Here is a 15,718-nt window from a genome sequence, read left to right as displayed (position 1 = left end):
AACCGTCCAAGTACAAAAAGCTCCTTTCATATAAATTACACCAGTCTCTGATGATGATGTCTTCCCCACACACACACACACACACACACGCACACACACACTAGTAGAGAAGAAAACATAAAGAAACAGAACCTCCTGAACAAACAGTAACGCTACATCTCCTCCTCTTCTTCTTCTTCTTCTCCTCCTCCTCCTCCTCTTCCACACAGAGTCTGAATGCACGACCACAAGTCGCCGCAGTTTGCGGGAGACCGTCACTGTAGCTGCCTTGTACTGGCTCCGCCCCCAAACGCACAGCTGGAGAACGCCCAGTTGGAGAACGCCATGATGGAGAACGCCATGATGGAGAACGTCCCAGCAGGAGAACACCGAGTTGGAGAACACCCCAGCTGGAGAACGCCATGATGGAGAACGCCATGATGGAGAATGCCATGATGGAGAACGTCCCAGCAGGAGAACACCGAGTTGGAGAACACCCCAGCTGGAGAACACCCCAGCTGGAGAATGTCCCAGCAGGAGAACGCCATGATGGAGAACGCCACGATGGAGAACGCCACGATGGAGAATGCCACGATGGAGAACGCCACGATGGAGAACGCCACGATGGAGAACGCCACGATGGAGAACGCCACGATGGAGAACGCCACGATGGAGAACGCCACGATGGAGAACGCCACGATGGAGAACGCCACGATGGAGAATGCCACGCTGGAGAACGCCACGCTGGAGAACGCCACGCTGGAGAATGTCCCAGCAGGAGAACGCCATGATGGAGAATGCCACGATGGAGAACGCCACGATGGAGAACGCCACGATGGAGAACGCCACGATGGAGAACGCCACGATGGAGAACGCCACGATGGAGAACGCCACGATGGAGAATGCCACGCTGGAGAACGCCACGCTGGAGAACGCCACGATGGAGAATGCCACGATGGAGAACGCCACGATGGAGAACGCCACGATGGAGAACGCCACGATGGAGAACGCCACGATGGAGAACGCCACGATGGAGAATGCCACGCTGGAGAACGCCACGCTGGAGAACGCCACGCTGGAGAATGTCCCAGCAGGAGAACGCCACGATGGAGAATGCCACGCTGGAGAACGCCACGCTGGAGAACGCCACGCTGGAGAATGTCCCAGCAGGAGAACGCCACGATGGAGAATGCCACGCTGGAGAATGCCACGCTGGAGAACGCCATGCTGGAGAATGTCCCAGCAGGAGAACGCCATGATGGAGAATGCCACGATGGAGAACGCCCAGCAGGAGAACGCCCAGCAGGAGAACGCCCAACAGGAGAACGCCCCGCTGTCGGGGGAATGTGCGTTAACGACTGACCGGAGGCGAGACCTCAGCAGTCGAACCTCATCTCCAGTGAGTCGTCGAAGCCCCTGCTGTCATGCCCCGCCCCCGACAGGAAGGCGGCCGTGACGGGCGCCCCCGTAGCCGTGGTGACGTTGAGAAGGGTGTTGCCGGGGGAGCTAGTTGCTGGGTTACGGAGGGCCGCGGCGGCGATACTGGTGAGGTTGATGCCCAGCGTGAGGCGAGTCTGTTCCAGAGCTTTCTCCGGCACGGCGAAGGCCTCCAGCTTCTTCTCGCCGTTGGCCATGTAGGAGTTCTGGCAGCCGCGGCAGATACAGTCCAGACACGCCTGAGGAATAAACAACTACAATCAAGAACAACATCGTGAAAAACGTCTCCATCTCTGATTTACAGCTTTCCAACAGTACTTCAACACATCATGTGTCACGAACGCGTCCGACAGAAAAAGCTAAAAAAACGAAAGGTTAAAGAAGGAGAGAAGAGAGGAGGAGGAGGAGGAGAGAGGAGAGAGAGAGGAGAGAGGAGAGAGCGAGAGGAGAGAGGAGAGAGAGAGAAGAGAGGAGGAGAGAGAGCGAAGAGAGGAGGAGGAGGAGAGAGAAGAGAGGAGGAGAGAGAGCGAAGAGAGGAGGAGGAGGAGAGAGAAGAGAGGAGAGAGAGAAGAGAGAGAGGAGAGAGAAGAGAGGGGAGAGGGGAGAGGGGAGAGGAGAGAGAGAGGAGAGAGAGGAGAGAGAGAAGAGAGAGGAGAGGAGAAGAGGAGAGAGAGAGAAGAGGAAGAGGAGGAGAAAAGGTTTGTTACAATAACTTATATCTGTAACAAACAGACATTCACGGTGTCATTTGTAGCTTTAATGTTGCACATATTAGCGTGTTGTGTGTGGGAGGCTGCCATTAAAGCAGGTCAGTCTGACAGGATGCTCTTATTTAAACGTTTCAGAGCGACCGCGTAGAGGTCTAACTTCACTCACAGCCAAAGCTCTTTACGACGACGTCGACAGTATTTCATCCTCCCACAGAAACAAGTTAGTCATAAAACTACAGCGCAGTGTAAACAAACTCCAGCATCGTTAAATGTAATGAGGCCGCGGGAGGAAATCCACTTCGTTAGTACGTACGCGTTGCTCAGCCATGAAGATGGATGCATGTCCAAACACTCAGCAGCACATCGCTGCGGGCTCTGAGCTGTGCTCAGTACTCAACAACAACACCATATATGTGTGTGTGTGTGTGTTTGAATGTTTGAAGAGATATATGGGATGTCTGCTGGGCGTTCTCACCTTGCGGTTGGAGTAGCAGGGGCAGCGCTGCCCCCTGCAGGTCAACACCGACGGGTTCTGTGTGGCTCGGCCGCACTTGCAGCCCTTCTTCTCCACAGGCTTCTTGTACAGCGGCTTCGAGGGGCTGGGTGGGTGCGTCATGGGGTGAGCGTGGGGGTGTGGGGGCATTCTGTCTCGGGGTTGCGTGCGGGGCTTGGGGGCCCCTTGCCGGGCCTTGGTGTAGGCCTTCTTGGGGCCCCCGTGGTGCTCCACAGTCTTTTTCAGCGCCTTGTTGGAGACGAGCACAGTCTTGCCCACCTTGGGGGGGCCGCCGTTGGGCACCGGGGCCAGGTGGGGGTGGGGCGTGGCTGCAGGGTACTTAAGCTCCTGCTTGGTGGTGGCCCCGGGGTTAGGGTGGTGGGGGGAGCTGTTGGCACCGAGGGGGGGCCCTCGCAAGAGGGTGGAGATGGGGAGGGGCTGCAGCTTCTCGCTGTCGCTCTCTGAGCGGGAGCGCTTGCGGTGGTACCGAGGGGGGGCGTGGGGGACGAGCGTGGAGGGCTGCGGGTGAGGCTGGAGGGGGCGGGGGCTGTTCCCTCGGGGGAGGGAGGGGAAGAGGCGGGAGGAGTCGGGGAGACAGTGAGGTCCGTTGAGCTGGGGGGTGGGATCAGGGTCGGCGTCCGTCTCCAGAGTCCTGAGCACCTCCTCAACGCTCAACAACAACGGGCCCCCGCCATGTTTCAAGTCATCCCCGAAAGAGCCGATGTCACAAAGCCCCGCCTCCCCCGTCCCTGTGACGCTCACACACACCGGGACCTCCTCCGAAAAGCTCTCCTGCCTGGCGACACCGCCACCTGTTTCTACGGTGATGTGTTGCAGAGCGTCCGAACTGAGCAGGCCGTTACAATCGTGCAGCCCGTTTATGCCGACGGGGCTCGGCTCCTCCGCCTTCAGCTCCTTCGTGGGCGGAGTTTCGTCGGGTTGGACCACGTCGGAGGTGGAGGCCGTCTGCAGAGTGCAGGCCGAGTCCGGAACGTCCTCGGCCTCCGGCTCGCTCTCGGCCAACGTGAGGCCCTCGTTGAGGACGGCCTGGAGCTCCGGCGAGTCTCCGGCGGCGCTGGCTATGTGCGGGGCGAGCGGCGACTGGGTGATGTAGAGACACAGCTTCCTGTAACAGTGGACGAGCAGGGAGAGCTGCCTGTTCTCCTCAAAGCGGGAATAGTCCTTACACCAACTGCAGGACGGCTTCAGCTGCATCCTCTGACCCTTACAGCCTCGACAGACGTAGTGCTGGCATGACGAGTCGGTGGGAGCGATGGGGTCCTGCAGCAGGTTACCTGAAGAGAAGAAGAAGAAGAAATACATCTCACATGAACAGGAACACAAACGCTCACACTGATGATTCATTCACAGGAACCAGATCAAAGCAACACAGCTTGAGAATTGTTATCTAACCACCAAATGTGGCCCTGGCTTTAAAAACAGTCGACATTTAGGATTTACAAACGTCCTCCTCTGTGGTGTTCCTAGAGCTCCCTGAACTGATGTGCGTTTGTAAACCACGCCGGTGTTTCGGCAACTTGCCAGACTGGATGAGAACCTCTCTTTGAGAGCAGCTTCCTGAGCAACGCTGCTCGCTAGGGAGTGCAGCTGCAGAGGGGGGGGGGGGGGGGGCATGAAGGTCCATTCATGAGAAACAACCGACGGTCCACACTCTGCACTGCCTGTCTGATAAAACCCTGCATCATTGCAGAACATCTATATTTACCACGTCGTACGGAGTGCTGTTATAGTGTTTATAACCTGCACGGCGGAGGTGCTTTCAGCGAGTGTAGTAAAGCTGCAACACAAACACCTCCTTTACCTCAGGAGCTGCTCCCGGTGCATCCGCTACAGCTGAGGAGCACCTACTGCATCAGGCATGAGCAGTGAAAACAATGCATTAAACTCTCCAGCGACATAAATCAAAGATGAGGTTTATTTACAACCTGACACGAGCAGACCGGCCACAGAGACGCTGCTTTGCTTGAATTAACAGCACCATGCATTGACACTAAAGTACTGCACTTTACCTGTGTGTGTGCATGTATTGTATTTATTTTAGGGTGCATAACATGCAGTGTGTGGCAGGACTGTTACTCAACCCCCCCCCCCCCCCCCATGCTGCCACACAGCACCCAGAGGGGGGTGTGTCACGGTGGGTGTTGCTGAGAACCGTGGTGCGTTCACTGCGCCGCGGAAACGGCGTGTTTCACAATCCATCAACACAGTAGTGGAAGAAGTATGCAGATATTTTACTGAGGTAAACAGTGTAATGTTAACCGCAATATATACTAGAGTGTCAACATATAAATATTCTTGTATTTTTGTCATGTGGTTATTGTTGTAAAATAAATAGTTATTGTCTTATAAATTTGGTAAATTGTATTATTATAAGTCAATATATATATTATTTGGAGTAATATATTGAAAATCACTTGATAAGACCTTCTCTGTGTCTTTAAATATATATCAATGTTACCGTGGGATTTATTTGAATATTTCTTAATGTCAGTATGATATTATATTTCAACGTATTTTTTATTTAATTGTGCTGAAATGTCTGTACATAATTAACTTTGTTAACAAAATAGTTTTTGCACTTGTTTTTACTAAACATTATTTTTATTTATTTATTATTTTATTTATTATTTTATTTATTGCTTGTTTATTTATTTATTTCTTAGTTTATTGTTATCGTATTAACTGTCTCACTGAGCTTTCTGTTTTTGTTATTGTTGTTTTGATTTTGTCTGTCCTTTAAAGCTGCTCTATAAATAAACTTATTATTGTTATTATAGTGCGGACAGAGATATTTCCGACTGTCCTTGAAAGCAGCATAATTTAAAGCTTCGCTCCCACTGAAAGCTCAGCTGTCAACAACGCACGTCACCGAACAGCCCCGTTACACACGTATTTTCTCACATGTAAATAATAATAATAATAATAATAAAACACACGAACACGCAAGCACACGCACGCACACACACTTACCGCAGACCAGGCAGGACACCGACTGGCGGAAGAACGGCAGCAGCTTGCAGAGCTCCGCGAGGCTCCGGGGGTCTCGCGGGTCGCACTGCAGCACCGAGCGGCTCGCGGACACGTAGAGGGACGTCGCGTTCACCGGGTTCATCTCCGCAAAGTCAACACACAACACACAACAAAACAAACTGAGCAGCGGCGGACCGGCGACTCCCCCCGTGTTCCGTAAAATCACTGTTTTTATCAATGGAGTCTGGTGGCTTTGACGAGCGCATTAGATGGAGATGTTCTACGTGCGTAAATTTAACATATACAGCAGCCTGCGCGTGGAGCAATCGAGGTTATTCATCCCCAAACACATCCAATCCACCTGTTGGTTCATCCGGCTCGGTTCGGCTCGGTTCCCATACAACCCTTACTTAAAAAACCAGCAGAAACTCCGACATTCAAACCGGGGCTTTCGTGACAAAGTGGTGGTACTTCCACCTGATACTTCCATAGTCCACGTGCATGCTTCACGTCGGTCCAGAGGCGGTGTGTCACACAATGCACGTGTTATTATCTCGCACCGAGGCTCCGCCGTGCAGCCCCATCAGGCTCGTTATGGTTGTGTTATTGTTCCGGAGGAGTTGTGAAGGCGGCTCGAAAAAAACAACAAAAACAGGCCGCACCGGCTTTAAAATGCTCCTCTTGGTGCGAGAAATACTCACAGCAGCACGTATACGTGTATATAAATCAACTACAACCTGGTTATTGAAACAAAAATAGTTTTAAACCTCCGAGGCTTCTTGTTGGGGTAAATAAAAAAGAACCAGCAGAAGCACCGGGCTCGAGTAACAGTGCTGGCCGCCCGAGGTGCACCGGAAAGCGGCTAGAAAAGCAGGCCACGTCACCCTCTTCTCGGGATTAGCGGGAGTCTCTCGTTCTTCTCCGCTCGCCTCGGTGGGAATGAAGCGGGAAACCCGTGGAGGTTGGTTTATCCAAGAGTATGTTTTTAATTCTTATGTCCTCCTGCAGCCCCCCAGAGTGTCAGAGAAGAGTCAGAGTGAATTAAATCCCTATTTGTGTACCTTGCTATCGTTAGCCACGGAGGATTTCCTCGGTACGTCCCGTTGCTTTTACACACACAAACAAAGGGGGCGCTGTTGCTCACATCTCGCGAGAACACACGCAACGCGGCGAGTTTAAAAGAAATAATGGAATGGACGTCATGATGAAAACTATCATTGGTGATGTTAACATAATGTCTCTCTCTCTCTCTCTCTATATATATATATATATATATATACATATACAAATACACATATATGTATATATACACACATATATATGTATATATATATATATATATATATATATATATATATATATATATATATGTATATATATATATACATACATATGTGTCTGTGAAACTTTTATTTAAGTGTATTCCAAAATCGGCAATTACAAAAAATGTATAAAACAAATCTCCAGAAACATGACCGAGGACATGCTCTTTAGAGAATGTGTGGCGATAAGGAGCCGTGTGAACAAAGAAGAGGAGAGAACTCATCATGGAAGCATTTAGCAATGTCTGCTTATCTGTAATAAATAGCTACGAGCCGACGCCCTCACAGAGACACACTGATGCAACACTCACACGATGCTATCTGTCAATGCAACGCCTCGTCCTTATCTTCTGCTTTCTTCCTCTTTTCTGCTGCTTCACACATGGAGACTTGAAGCTGCTGAGCAGCAGGCGTCACACTCTGAGGGTCGTAGTAAAGCATAAAAACACCTCATGACATGTTTTAGCACAATTACTCGACTGACAGAAAATCATTCCTCAACTATTATGATAACTGACAACTATTCTCTGGGTTCCGTTTCTTAAATTTGAGGATTTTTCTGTGATATATGACATGAAATTAAATATATTTAGGTTCTGGACTGGTTGGAGGAATTGAGAGTTGTAGCCTTACATTCAATAAAATTATACTTTTTGCGACTCATTTAGTTTCATTTAATCTCTTACTCAGTTAAATAATGAGACTCAAAAATATAAAATTACATTTTACTTTTATTTTCTTCTATTTCATGGCAGCACACAACTTTTATTTTGTCCCATGTTTACCTAAACATGTATTTAAAGCGTGTATTTTAAGAGTGCTGTCACTTTTGTCACTTTTCTTGCACTGGGATCTTGAATAAAACTTAAAATAAAAGTAATGTGGCTCAAAATAATGACTCGTGGGACAAAAAGATAAGTAAGATAATCCAAATATGTCGTTATTATACCACCATCCTAATGTGTTAATGTTGCGTTCATATTCATATTATTGTGTACTTTTGTATTTCGATGCTTTGCAACACAGTTTAATTATGTTTAACTTTCATGACAATAAAGCCACATGAAATTGAATTAAATGTGACATCAAAACTAATAAAACCAAAGATGTTGGTGACTTTTCTAATCCCAGCAGCACACAAAGACCTGTTTAGTTTCTCTGATGCTTTCAAACCGTTCAATCATCAGAGCGCTCCAACAGGCTGTGTGCTGATGAAGACAGGGAGACGCGGTAGAAAGCTCGGGGAAGCGGAACCCCTTCAATGGAGACGACTCGGTCAGAACTCTTCTTTAAATATCTGCAGCTGCATTCCACGTTTGTGAGTAATTCCTCTTTTGGGTTTCTAGCAGCGTCTCACGCCGCTGTGACTGCTTCACAGGTTATTATTGTAACGGAGGATGTTTAAAGATAGTTTGTTTGTGAGACTTATTATCCGTGCGTCTCTGAACAGGCTGCTCAGCTCAGGGGATTCCCCTCTTCCTGCTCACATTAAATACAAAGATTCACAGAAAATACTTCTGTCACATCCATCCTAATAGAGTACACTCACATATATATGTACGTATATGTAGAGACCAGTCTTTAGAACTTAACCCCTAACTGTGTGTGATGACCTGTAGTTGTGATGAAGAATCATCATGTGTAAAATGATTTCCCAGCTCTCTGACATCTCCTTCTGCTACCGACACCTCAAATATTATATGTAATACTCAATCCGTGACTTCCCCATGTGACTGAACCACAGCGAGGACACAGGAAGATGTGAGCGGTGTATTCGACAAACTGTCTTCACAGTTCTGGGTTCAACTTCAGCGTAGACGCAAATCACAAAATCATGAATGACTTTTAATTCCTTTCACTCAGGACCAAAGCTTGAGCGTCTCTACTTTAAATGTGTAACTTCAACCTTTTATGACTTTAACTCTCTGATCCGTCACACGGCCGAGGGGACCGCGGCGGCACGTAGCCTGCATGTCTGAATCTGTCACATGAACATGATGTGTAGGTGCATCGTCCCGACTTACATAAAACACAACGGCTCCTCTGTCAGAGAGCCTCGGGCTGGTTGTCACTCAAACATATTGTTCTGTTTTTGAACATGACGATGTACCTCGATTGGCCCGAAATAGGAAAACAGTACACAAAAGTACACAGAGTACACTTCCTAAAACACATTTTTATAGACTGGCTTTGATGTGACGTCGTCGCTTTTACGTTTTATTGCTATTTCTTTGATTTCACTGAATGATTTGTCCATGTTCATAAAGTTATAGTTATTATCATAGAATTGTGTTTGCAGCTGAGTTTGGATTGGAGCGGGTGATGAATGTGCTGCGACATGTGGACATATATGGACACAACATGACGGACTCGCTCTCCTGCGTGTGAGGCACTCGTCCTGTCATCAGCAGCGTGATTGTTTCCAACATTCATTCCATGACAACAAGGTTCCTCTTTCTGCGGAGCTGCAGTGTATAAGATCCCAACTCCTCCGGTTCATTCATCGTTAGCCGAGCTCCGGAGTCGGTTGAAGACTTTGAAGATGTGGACGACTCTCTCTGCCAGGCGTGGGATGTGTCTGCTCGCCCTGACTGTCCTGATGCTCTTCTCTGCATCTCAAGGTAAAACTCAACACCTGGATTCATCTGCAACTTGTGCAGACGCAGCTTTAGTCTTCTGGAGTTTGAATACAACACAGAAACGTGTTAGGACAAAGAAAACGATTGGTTTCAGTGATTTTTCAAGCGAAAAATGACACGTATTTGCTGGTTCCAGGTTCCTAAATGTGAGAATTTGCTGCTGTTCTCCTTCGTATATGATAACATACGGAATATATTTGGGTTTTGGACTGTTGATCAGACAACAGAAGGACTTTAAAAACGTCACATTGGGCTCTGAGAAGTTCTAACAAGCATGCTGTCTTTACTTTCTGACATTATGAATCATTAGCGTCTACTTACAGAATGCAAAACAAGGGGTTTGATGTAATGACTTCAGGAATACATCTGTAAGTTATTATGAGGCTCACGATGAATTCAATTAACATCCATTTCTTAATGTGTACATTTATATATTTGCTTCACTGTCTACTGATTTAGTCATTGTCCTGCTCCTTTTGTCTTTTTATTTATTTATATCTTCTCTAAAGTATGAGCCCGTTGGTCCTTCAGTGGAAACCCGACATGTGATACGGGAAACATTTGAACTGAAAGGTTTCCGAAATGTTATGTTCAAATATGCAAATGAGGCATTATCGAATGGCATTTGGAATTTCGGAGAAATCTACAGACGCAAGTAGACAAAGCAGTGAAATAAACCCCTGGATGAGTATTCTGGATGTTCTGCAGTCATGGTACCTCCCAGTGTGTAACAGGTCCGATATTAACCACCAGAACGATGGCGTCATCGTATTTCGCAATCAAATATTTTCTGTTTAAATGTTGACATGGTTTTGTTCTTTGCAGGATTTCCATTCTGATTTAATGGCGTAATACAAATAATAAAAAATCCACTGACTTTCCTCTCTTTGTGTGTGTTGCAGCGGATTCCTTCGGTCAGAGCGTACCTTGCTGTAGAAACTTCAGCTCCAGGAAGATCCACGTCATCAGAGAGTGCTACGAGCAGCAGCCGCGGAAGAACTGCGACCACGCCTTCCTGTAAGCACGACGTGTGACTAACGGCCACCAACTGCTGCCTTCATCCTGAAAACAAAGGCTGTGTTATGAGATCATTGAGCTTCTTTCAGGTCCATTTGGTTGCAGAAGGGAATCTGTGAAATGATAAAAGTTTCAGGTGATGAAAAGTGTTTTGTGTCTGTTTCCAGGATTATGAACAGGAAGGGCCGGTGGTGCATCAGACCGGAGGCTGCGTGGCTCAAAGCGAAGATAGCGACGGTGAGAATCCCTCAGAGCATCTCCACCAGCTTCAGAGAACACAAAGTCATGTTGAGCTCCAGAGCAGCTCAGTCACTGACTACACTGCGCTCAACGTTCACGTCTGAGAGTCTGAGTTCTTCCTAAAACCTCGTCAAGCATTTTGTGACTTTCACTTAGAAAACACGCACAATGTGGATTCTAACAAACAGTGTGAACTCATGTTGAATAAAGAGTACAGACAATAAGAAGGTACAGACACAGGCTGTTAAACCCAAATCCCTTTGGTTACTAAGAACATTGAACAAACAAAAGAGTATTTCTCAGTACGGCTCATTGTTCTAGGCCTTGTCTCATTGTTCTAGGTCTTGTCTCATTGTTCTAGGCCTTGTCTCATTGTTCTAGGTCTTGTCCCATTGTTCTAGGTATTGTCTCATTGTTCTAGGCCTTGTCTCATTGTTCTAGGTCTTGTCTCATTGTTCTAGGCCTTGTCTCATTGTTCTATCTCTTGTCTCATTGTTCTAGGTATTGTCTCATTGTTCTAGGCCTTGTCTCATTGTTCTAGGCATTGTCTCATTGTTCTAGGCCTTGTCTCATTGTTCTAGGTCTTGTCTCATTGTTCTAGGCCTTGTCTCATTGTTCTAGGCCTTGTCTCGTTGTTCTAGGCCTTGTCTCGTTGTTCTAGGCCTTGTCTCGTTGTTCTAGGCCTTGTCTCATTGTTCTAAGCATTGTCTCATTGTTCTAAGCATTGTCTCATTGTTCTAAGCATTGTCTCATTGTTCTAGGCCTTGTCTCATTGTTCTAGGCCTTGTCTCGTTGTTCTAGGCCTTGTCTCGTTGTTCTAGGCCTTGTCTCGTTGTTCTAGGCCTTGTCTCGTTGTTCTAGGCCTTGTCTCATTGTTCTAGGCCTTGTCTCATTGTTCTAGGCCTTGTCTCATTGTTCTAGGCCTTGTCTCATTGTACGTTTCCTGTTTCCTCTCCTCCTCTCTGCAGGGAAGTCTACGCTGTCCTCCCGATCTGTCCTTTTAAAAGACGTCGTGAAGACAAAACGTCCCGGCGCAGCAGCTAACCACAACATTCTACTATTTATTCCTGTTACCTAAATATCTATTTAAAATCTAAGTTATTTTTTCTATTTCTGTGTATTGTAAGGCATTATTTTTTAAAGGTTGTCGAGAAGAGAGACGGCAGTTTGTTATTATTTGAACCTGGAACCAAAAATAAATCAAGTTGAATGGATTGAAGCTGTTGTCTGGTGGTATGAACGGGGTTCTGTGCTTTTATACCAAACCAGACTGTAAGGATTGTAATAAAGCACTTATAATAGAAAAGATAGATATTCAGATAGATATAAAGGTGACATTACAACACGGACCAAGAAACAAAGATAAAAGCGTAAAAAAAGGTGCAATTTGGTGACAACAGACTTTACGCTTTGGCCCAGAACTTTTGAACATTAAGTTTTAAAAACTCACTTTTTCTTGGACTCTATTGTTCCAGACGAATCTATCAAGATAAGCTGCGTCCACTTGCGTTGATATTGTTCTTCCACAGTTTTGAGCTGTGTCCAAATCTGTTTTTGTTTAGCTTCTGTTTCTACAATGTTTTAGCAAACGTCACTACATTTGGGAGCGATCGTCTCTGGATCGAGTCAAGAGAATTAACTTTTTCAGATTTTTAAGTCAAAGCTGTAGATGGCCCTCAAAGTGTGCTCAAACTCTGTGGACAGAGTTTATATTGCTGAAATATATCTATAATATCTCCTGAACCGTCTTGGGTTTTGGCCGTCGACATGTTTGTCGGGTTCCTTCCGTCATGGCGGACTGCAGGCATCAGGTTTGAAACGCACCAAAAGCTCCACAGAACCAGCCGTAGTTCAGGCAGAAAGTTGCCATTGAGGCATTCTTTCTGTGTACTACAGACGGCCCTTCAACCTTTAACTTAAATAATGATGTTAAACATTAAACGTCACACGATCAAGATGGACGACGCGTCGCTCTGTTGGAGTTGTTGGGACGACAGAAACAGCTCACAGTGGTGTTACAGAGCGACGCTTCTCTTGCCTCACAAACAATCTCTGACAAACAAACTGTCGTCCACAGCAGATGATCCACAAACTCCGTTATCTTCTGGGTGTGTTGCGTCACCACAGCTCGATTAGTTCAAATGCAGGAACAACGGTTCCTCTTTCAACGTGAAGCTGCAGTTCATAGCTCCACTCATCACTGTGGTCAATGAGCAGTTCGTGTCTGAATAAAGAAGCCGGTAAACAGATCCAGAGTCAGTGTTCTGAAGATGTGCTGGACTCTCTGTGCCAGGATGGGTCTGCTCTCTGTGGCTGCTGTGATGCTCTTCTCTGCAGCAGAAGGTGCGGCTCCTCATTCATGTGTTTGCTTTGTGTGAATGGAGGATAAGAAAGTACTGGTGTGCTGTTTGTTTATTGTGACTGTAGCTCAGGGCCTTCATGTAACAAGTATGAGGACAAATATCTCTGTTTTTGGGGTTTTTAACAACTAATTCATGTTTTTTTATTTCGTCCAACATACAAGGTACCATAAATATAATTTAATAGTAATTCGGGTCCATTTTATCTCGCGGATACAAAACTGAAACCATTGTAAAAACCCTGAAACCTTTAAATCATAGTCAAGATATTAAAACAAAAAGCAGACATCAAGTGGCAAACATCCCATCATGTCTCTGTATGCAGGTGTACAGTTTATTCCTTTAAAACATGAAACATTTAAACATTCATGTAAGACCAGGACTGACAATGAGCGACTTCTTTGAAATAAGCGTCTGGTCCTTCCAGCACTCTCCTCGTTTCTTTAGTTTAATGCAACGCTCACCCGTCAAGTGTTGCGTCAGCTGAAAGAGTCTTTGTAATCGTTCCTCATCTCAGCGCGCCGATAAAAGAGACGCGTTAGACGAACCAAAGTGGTTTCTTCCAAATGTGTATTTAACTGCTAAATTATCTCCACTGCAGCTCAGCAAGGACGCACTATCGGAAGACAATTCACCACATTTATTATTACTTCCCTTGAATGTCTTGGCATGATTTTAAAGAAGACACTATTTGTGCTGAGCTCTGCACGTTTTGCATGAAAAACAACAACGTCTGTGCTTTTATTTGCATTTAATCTTCTCCCATCAAACGCTGGACGTAAACATGAATTTAAGATGAGGCAGTAAAGACTAGAGAGCATCATGTGACAGTATCACACCAGCCCCCCCCCCCCTCTTTGTTGAAGAACCTACAACTTGTTATTTAAGTGTAAATTAAAGTGTTTAACAGTCTGTCACGTGAGTAAACATCCCTGAATAATGACAGCGTCTCTCTCTCTGTGTTGTTCTGTCACAGTCGATGCATCCATAAATCTACCCTGCTGTGACGGAGGACGCGACAGGACAACAGCTCCAATCGCAGAGTGTTATAAACTGGCCTGCAGGACAACCGCCTTCCTGTAAGCACACAGACCTGACCAAAGCATTGTCTTGCCAATAACAACAGATGAAACTGAGCTGCACTCTGAATTCAAATGTTTCATGAGAGGTGTTCTGGAAAAGAGCGTCAGACAAATGGTAATTATTAATGCCTGATTGCTTTATTCCTCTGTTTCCCGTTTCCAGAGTTAGAACTCGGTCGGGTGGATTCGAGTGTATCAACCAAAACTCTGAGTGGCTCAAGAAGAAGCTAGAGAAGGTGAGAATCAGCCATTAAACGAGTTTACAGCCAGCTAGCTGGAGTCCTCCGCCTGGTCCCGCCCTACTGTGCTGTGATTGGCTCGTACTACTGTGCTGTGATTGGCTAGTACTGCTGTGCTGTGATTGGCTCGTACTACTGTGCTGTGATTGGCTAGTACTACTGTGCTGTGATTGGCTCGTACTACTGTGCTGTGATTGGCTAGTACTGCTGTGCTGTGATTGGCTCGTAGTACTGTGCTGTGATTGGCTAGTACTACTGTGCTGTGATTGGCTCGTACTACTGTGCTGTGATTGGCTAGTACTGCTGTGCTGTGATTGGCTCGTAGTACTGTGCTGTGATTGGCTAGTACTGCTGTGCTGTGATTGGCTCGTAGTACTGTGCTGTGATTGGCTAGTACTACTGTGCTGTGATTGGCTAGTACTACTGTGCTGTGATTGGCTCGTACTACTGTGCTGTGATTGGCTAGTACTACTGTGCTGTGATTGGCTAGTACTACTGTGCTGTGATTGGCTAGTACTACTGTGCTGTGATTGGCTAGTACTACTGTGCTGTGATTGGCTAGTACTCGTTGCCTCTCTTAGTCTTGTGTCTCTGTCTTCCCTCGCAGAGAAAGATGAAATGTCGTCCTGCGCTTCAGAGTTCCAAACGCAGATTTAAAGTCCTGGATGAAGATGTTGCAGCATAATCAACACTTCCAGACAAAGGAGCTACTCGGATCAGTTCTGCTGAACATTTCCATTTCAAGTTACATTTCTTTTAGCGCTTAAAAATCAATCCAAGCCTTTATTGTTATCGTCGATTTTGCTGAATTATGTCACAGTGGTCCTTTTGGAGTTGAACCAAAAAATAAATGGATTAATTTGCTGATGACTCATGTTTTTTCACACATGAACCTGGTGGTATAGCAGGAATTCACTGCGTGATTTGGGAAATAAATCCCTTTAAATAAATGAACAGAACGTCTTTATTGTCACTGACGGTCACACAAATAAATCTAACAAAAATATGCATTTACTGTGACCTATGTACACAGTAAGACATTGCAGATTTGCTGAGTTGTACTGGCTCTATCTACAAGTAATCAACAAATACAGGACTAAGCTTGTATGAAGGAATAGACTGAGATGTGGTTGAAATGTAAAACATTAAAGCAAATGTTACGACGGTAAGATGGTGCATGAATGAGGCCTCTGTAAAGGCCAGTAAAGG

At 46.2% G+C, this 15,718-nt stretch overlaps 2 protein-coding genes across 2 annotated transcripts; one reads left to right on the top strand and one right to left on the bottom strand.

The window, feature by feature from the left end:
- Positions 1–1,184: 1,184 nt before the first annotated feature.
- msl2b (MSL complex subunit 2b) lies at positions 1,185–6,574 on the bottom strand. The gene is made up of 3 exons (XM_079291803.1): positions 5,611–6,574; positions 2,602–3,914; positions 1,185–1,655 (listed from the first exon to the last, which is right to left on the bottom strand). The coding sequence occupies exons 1-3, from the start codon at positions 5,750–5,752 to the stop codon at positions 1,356–1,358; spliced, it is 1,755 nt and encodes a 584-aa protein (XP_079147929.1). The 5' UTR covers positions 5,753–6,574; the 3' UTR covers positions 1,185–1,355.
- A 6,525-nt stretch (positions 6,575–13,099) lies between these two features.
- LOC306794238 (uncharacterized protein) lies at positions 13,100–15,217 on the top strand. The gene is made up of 4 exons (XM_079292251.1): positions 13,100–13,171; positions 14,165–14,267; positions 14,434–14,506; positions 15,117–15,217. Exons 1-4 carry the CDS (start codon positions 13,123–13,125, stop codon positions 15,192–15,194), a joined length of 303 nt encoding a protein of 100 aa, XP_079148377.1. The 5' UTR covers positions 13,100–13,122; the 3' UTR covers positions 15,195–15,217.
- The last annotated feature ends 501 nt before the right edge of the window (positions 15,218–15,718 follow it).

The sequence above is a fragment of the Melanostigma gelatinosum genome (assembly GCF_949748355.1).
Source record: "Melanostigma gelatinosum genome assembly, chromosome: 20".
In the NCBI taxonomy this organism is placed as follows: domain Eukaryota; kingdom Metazoa; phylum Chordata; class Actinopteri; order Perciformes; family Zoarcidae; genus Melanostigma; species Melanostigma gelatinosum.
Note: the sequence above shows the minus strand (reverse complement) of the source record. Positions and strands in the feature narration are given on the sequence as shown.

Excerpts from the sequence above, each read along its gene's own strand:
- msl2b (XM_079291803.1), bottom strand. The coding sequence starts at position 5,752 with ATGAACCCGGTGAACGCGACGTCCCTCTACGTGTCCGCGAGCCGCTCG. Across the intron at positions 3,915-5,610 it reads GGTGTCCTGCCTGGTCTGCG|GTAACCTGCTGCAGGACCCC; the intron begins GTAAGTGTGTGT and ends TCTTCTCTTCAG. Across the intron at positions 1,656-2,601 it reads CCTGCTACTCCAACCGCAAG|GCGTGTCTGGACTGTATCTG; the intron begins GTGAGAACGCCC and ends TTTATTCCTCAG.
- LOC306794238 (XM_079292251.1), top strand. The coding sequence starts at position 13,123 with ATGGGTCTGCTCTCTGTGGCTGCTGTGATGCTCTTCTCTGCAGCAGAA. Across the intron at positions 13,172-14,164 it reads GCTCTTCTCTGCAGCAGAAG|TCGATGCATCCATAAATCTA; the intron begins GTGCGGCTCCTC and ends GTTCTGTCACAG. Across the intron at positions 14,507-15,116 it reads TCAAGAAGAAGCTAGAGAAG|AGAAAGATGAAATGTCGTCC; the intron begins GTGAGAATCAGC and ends CTTCCCTCGCAG.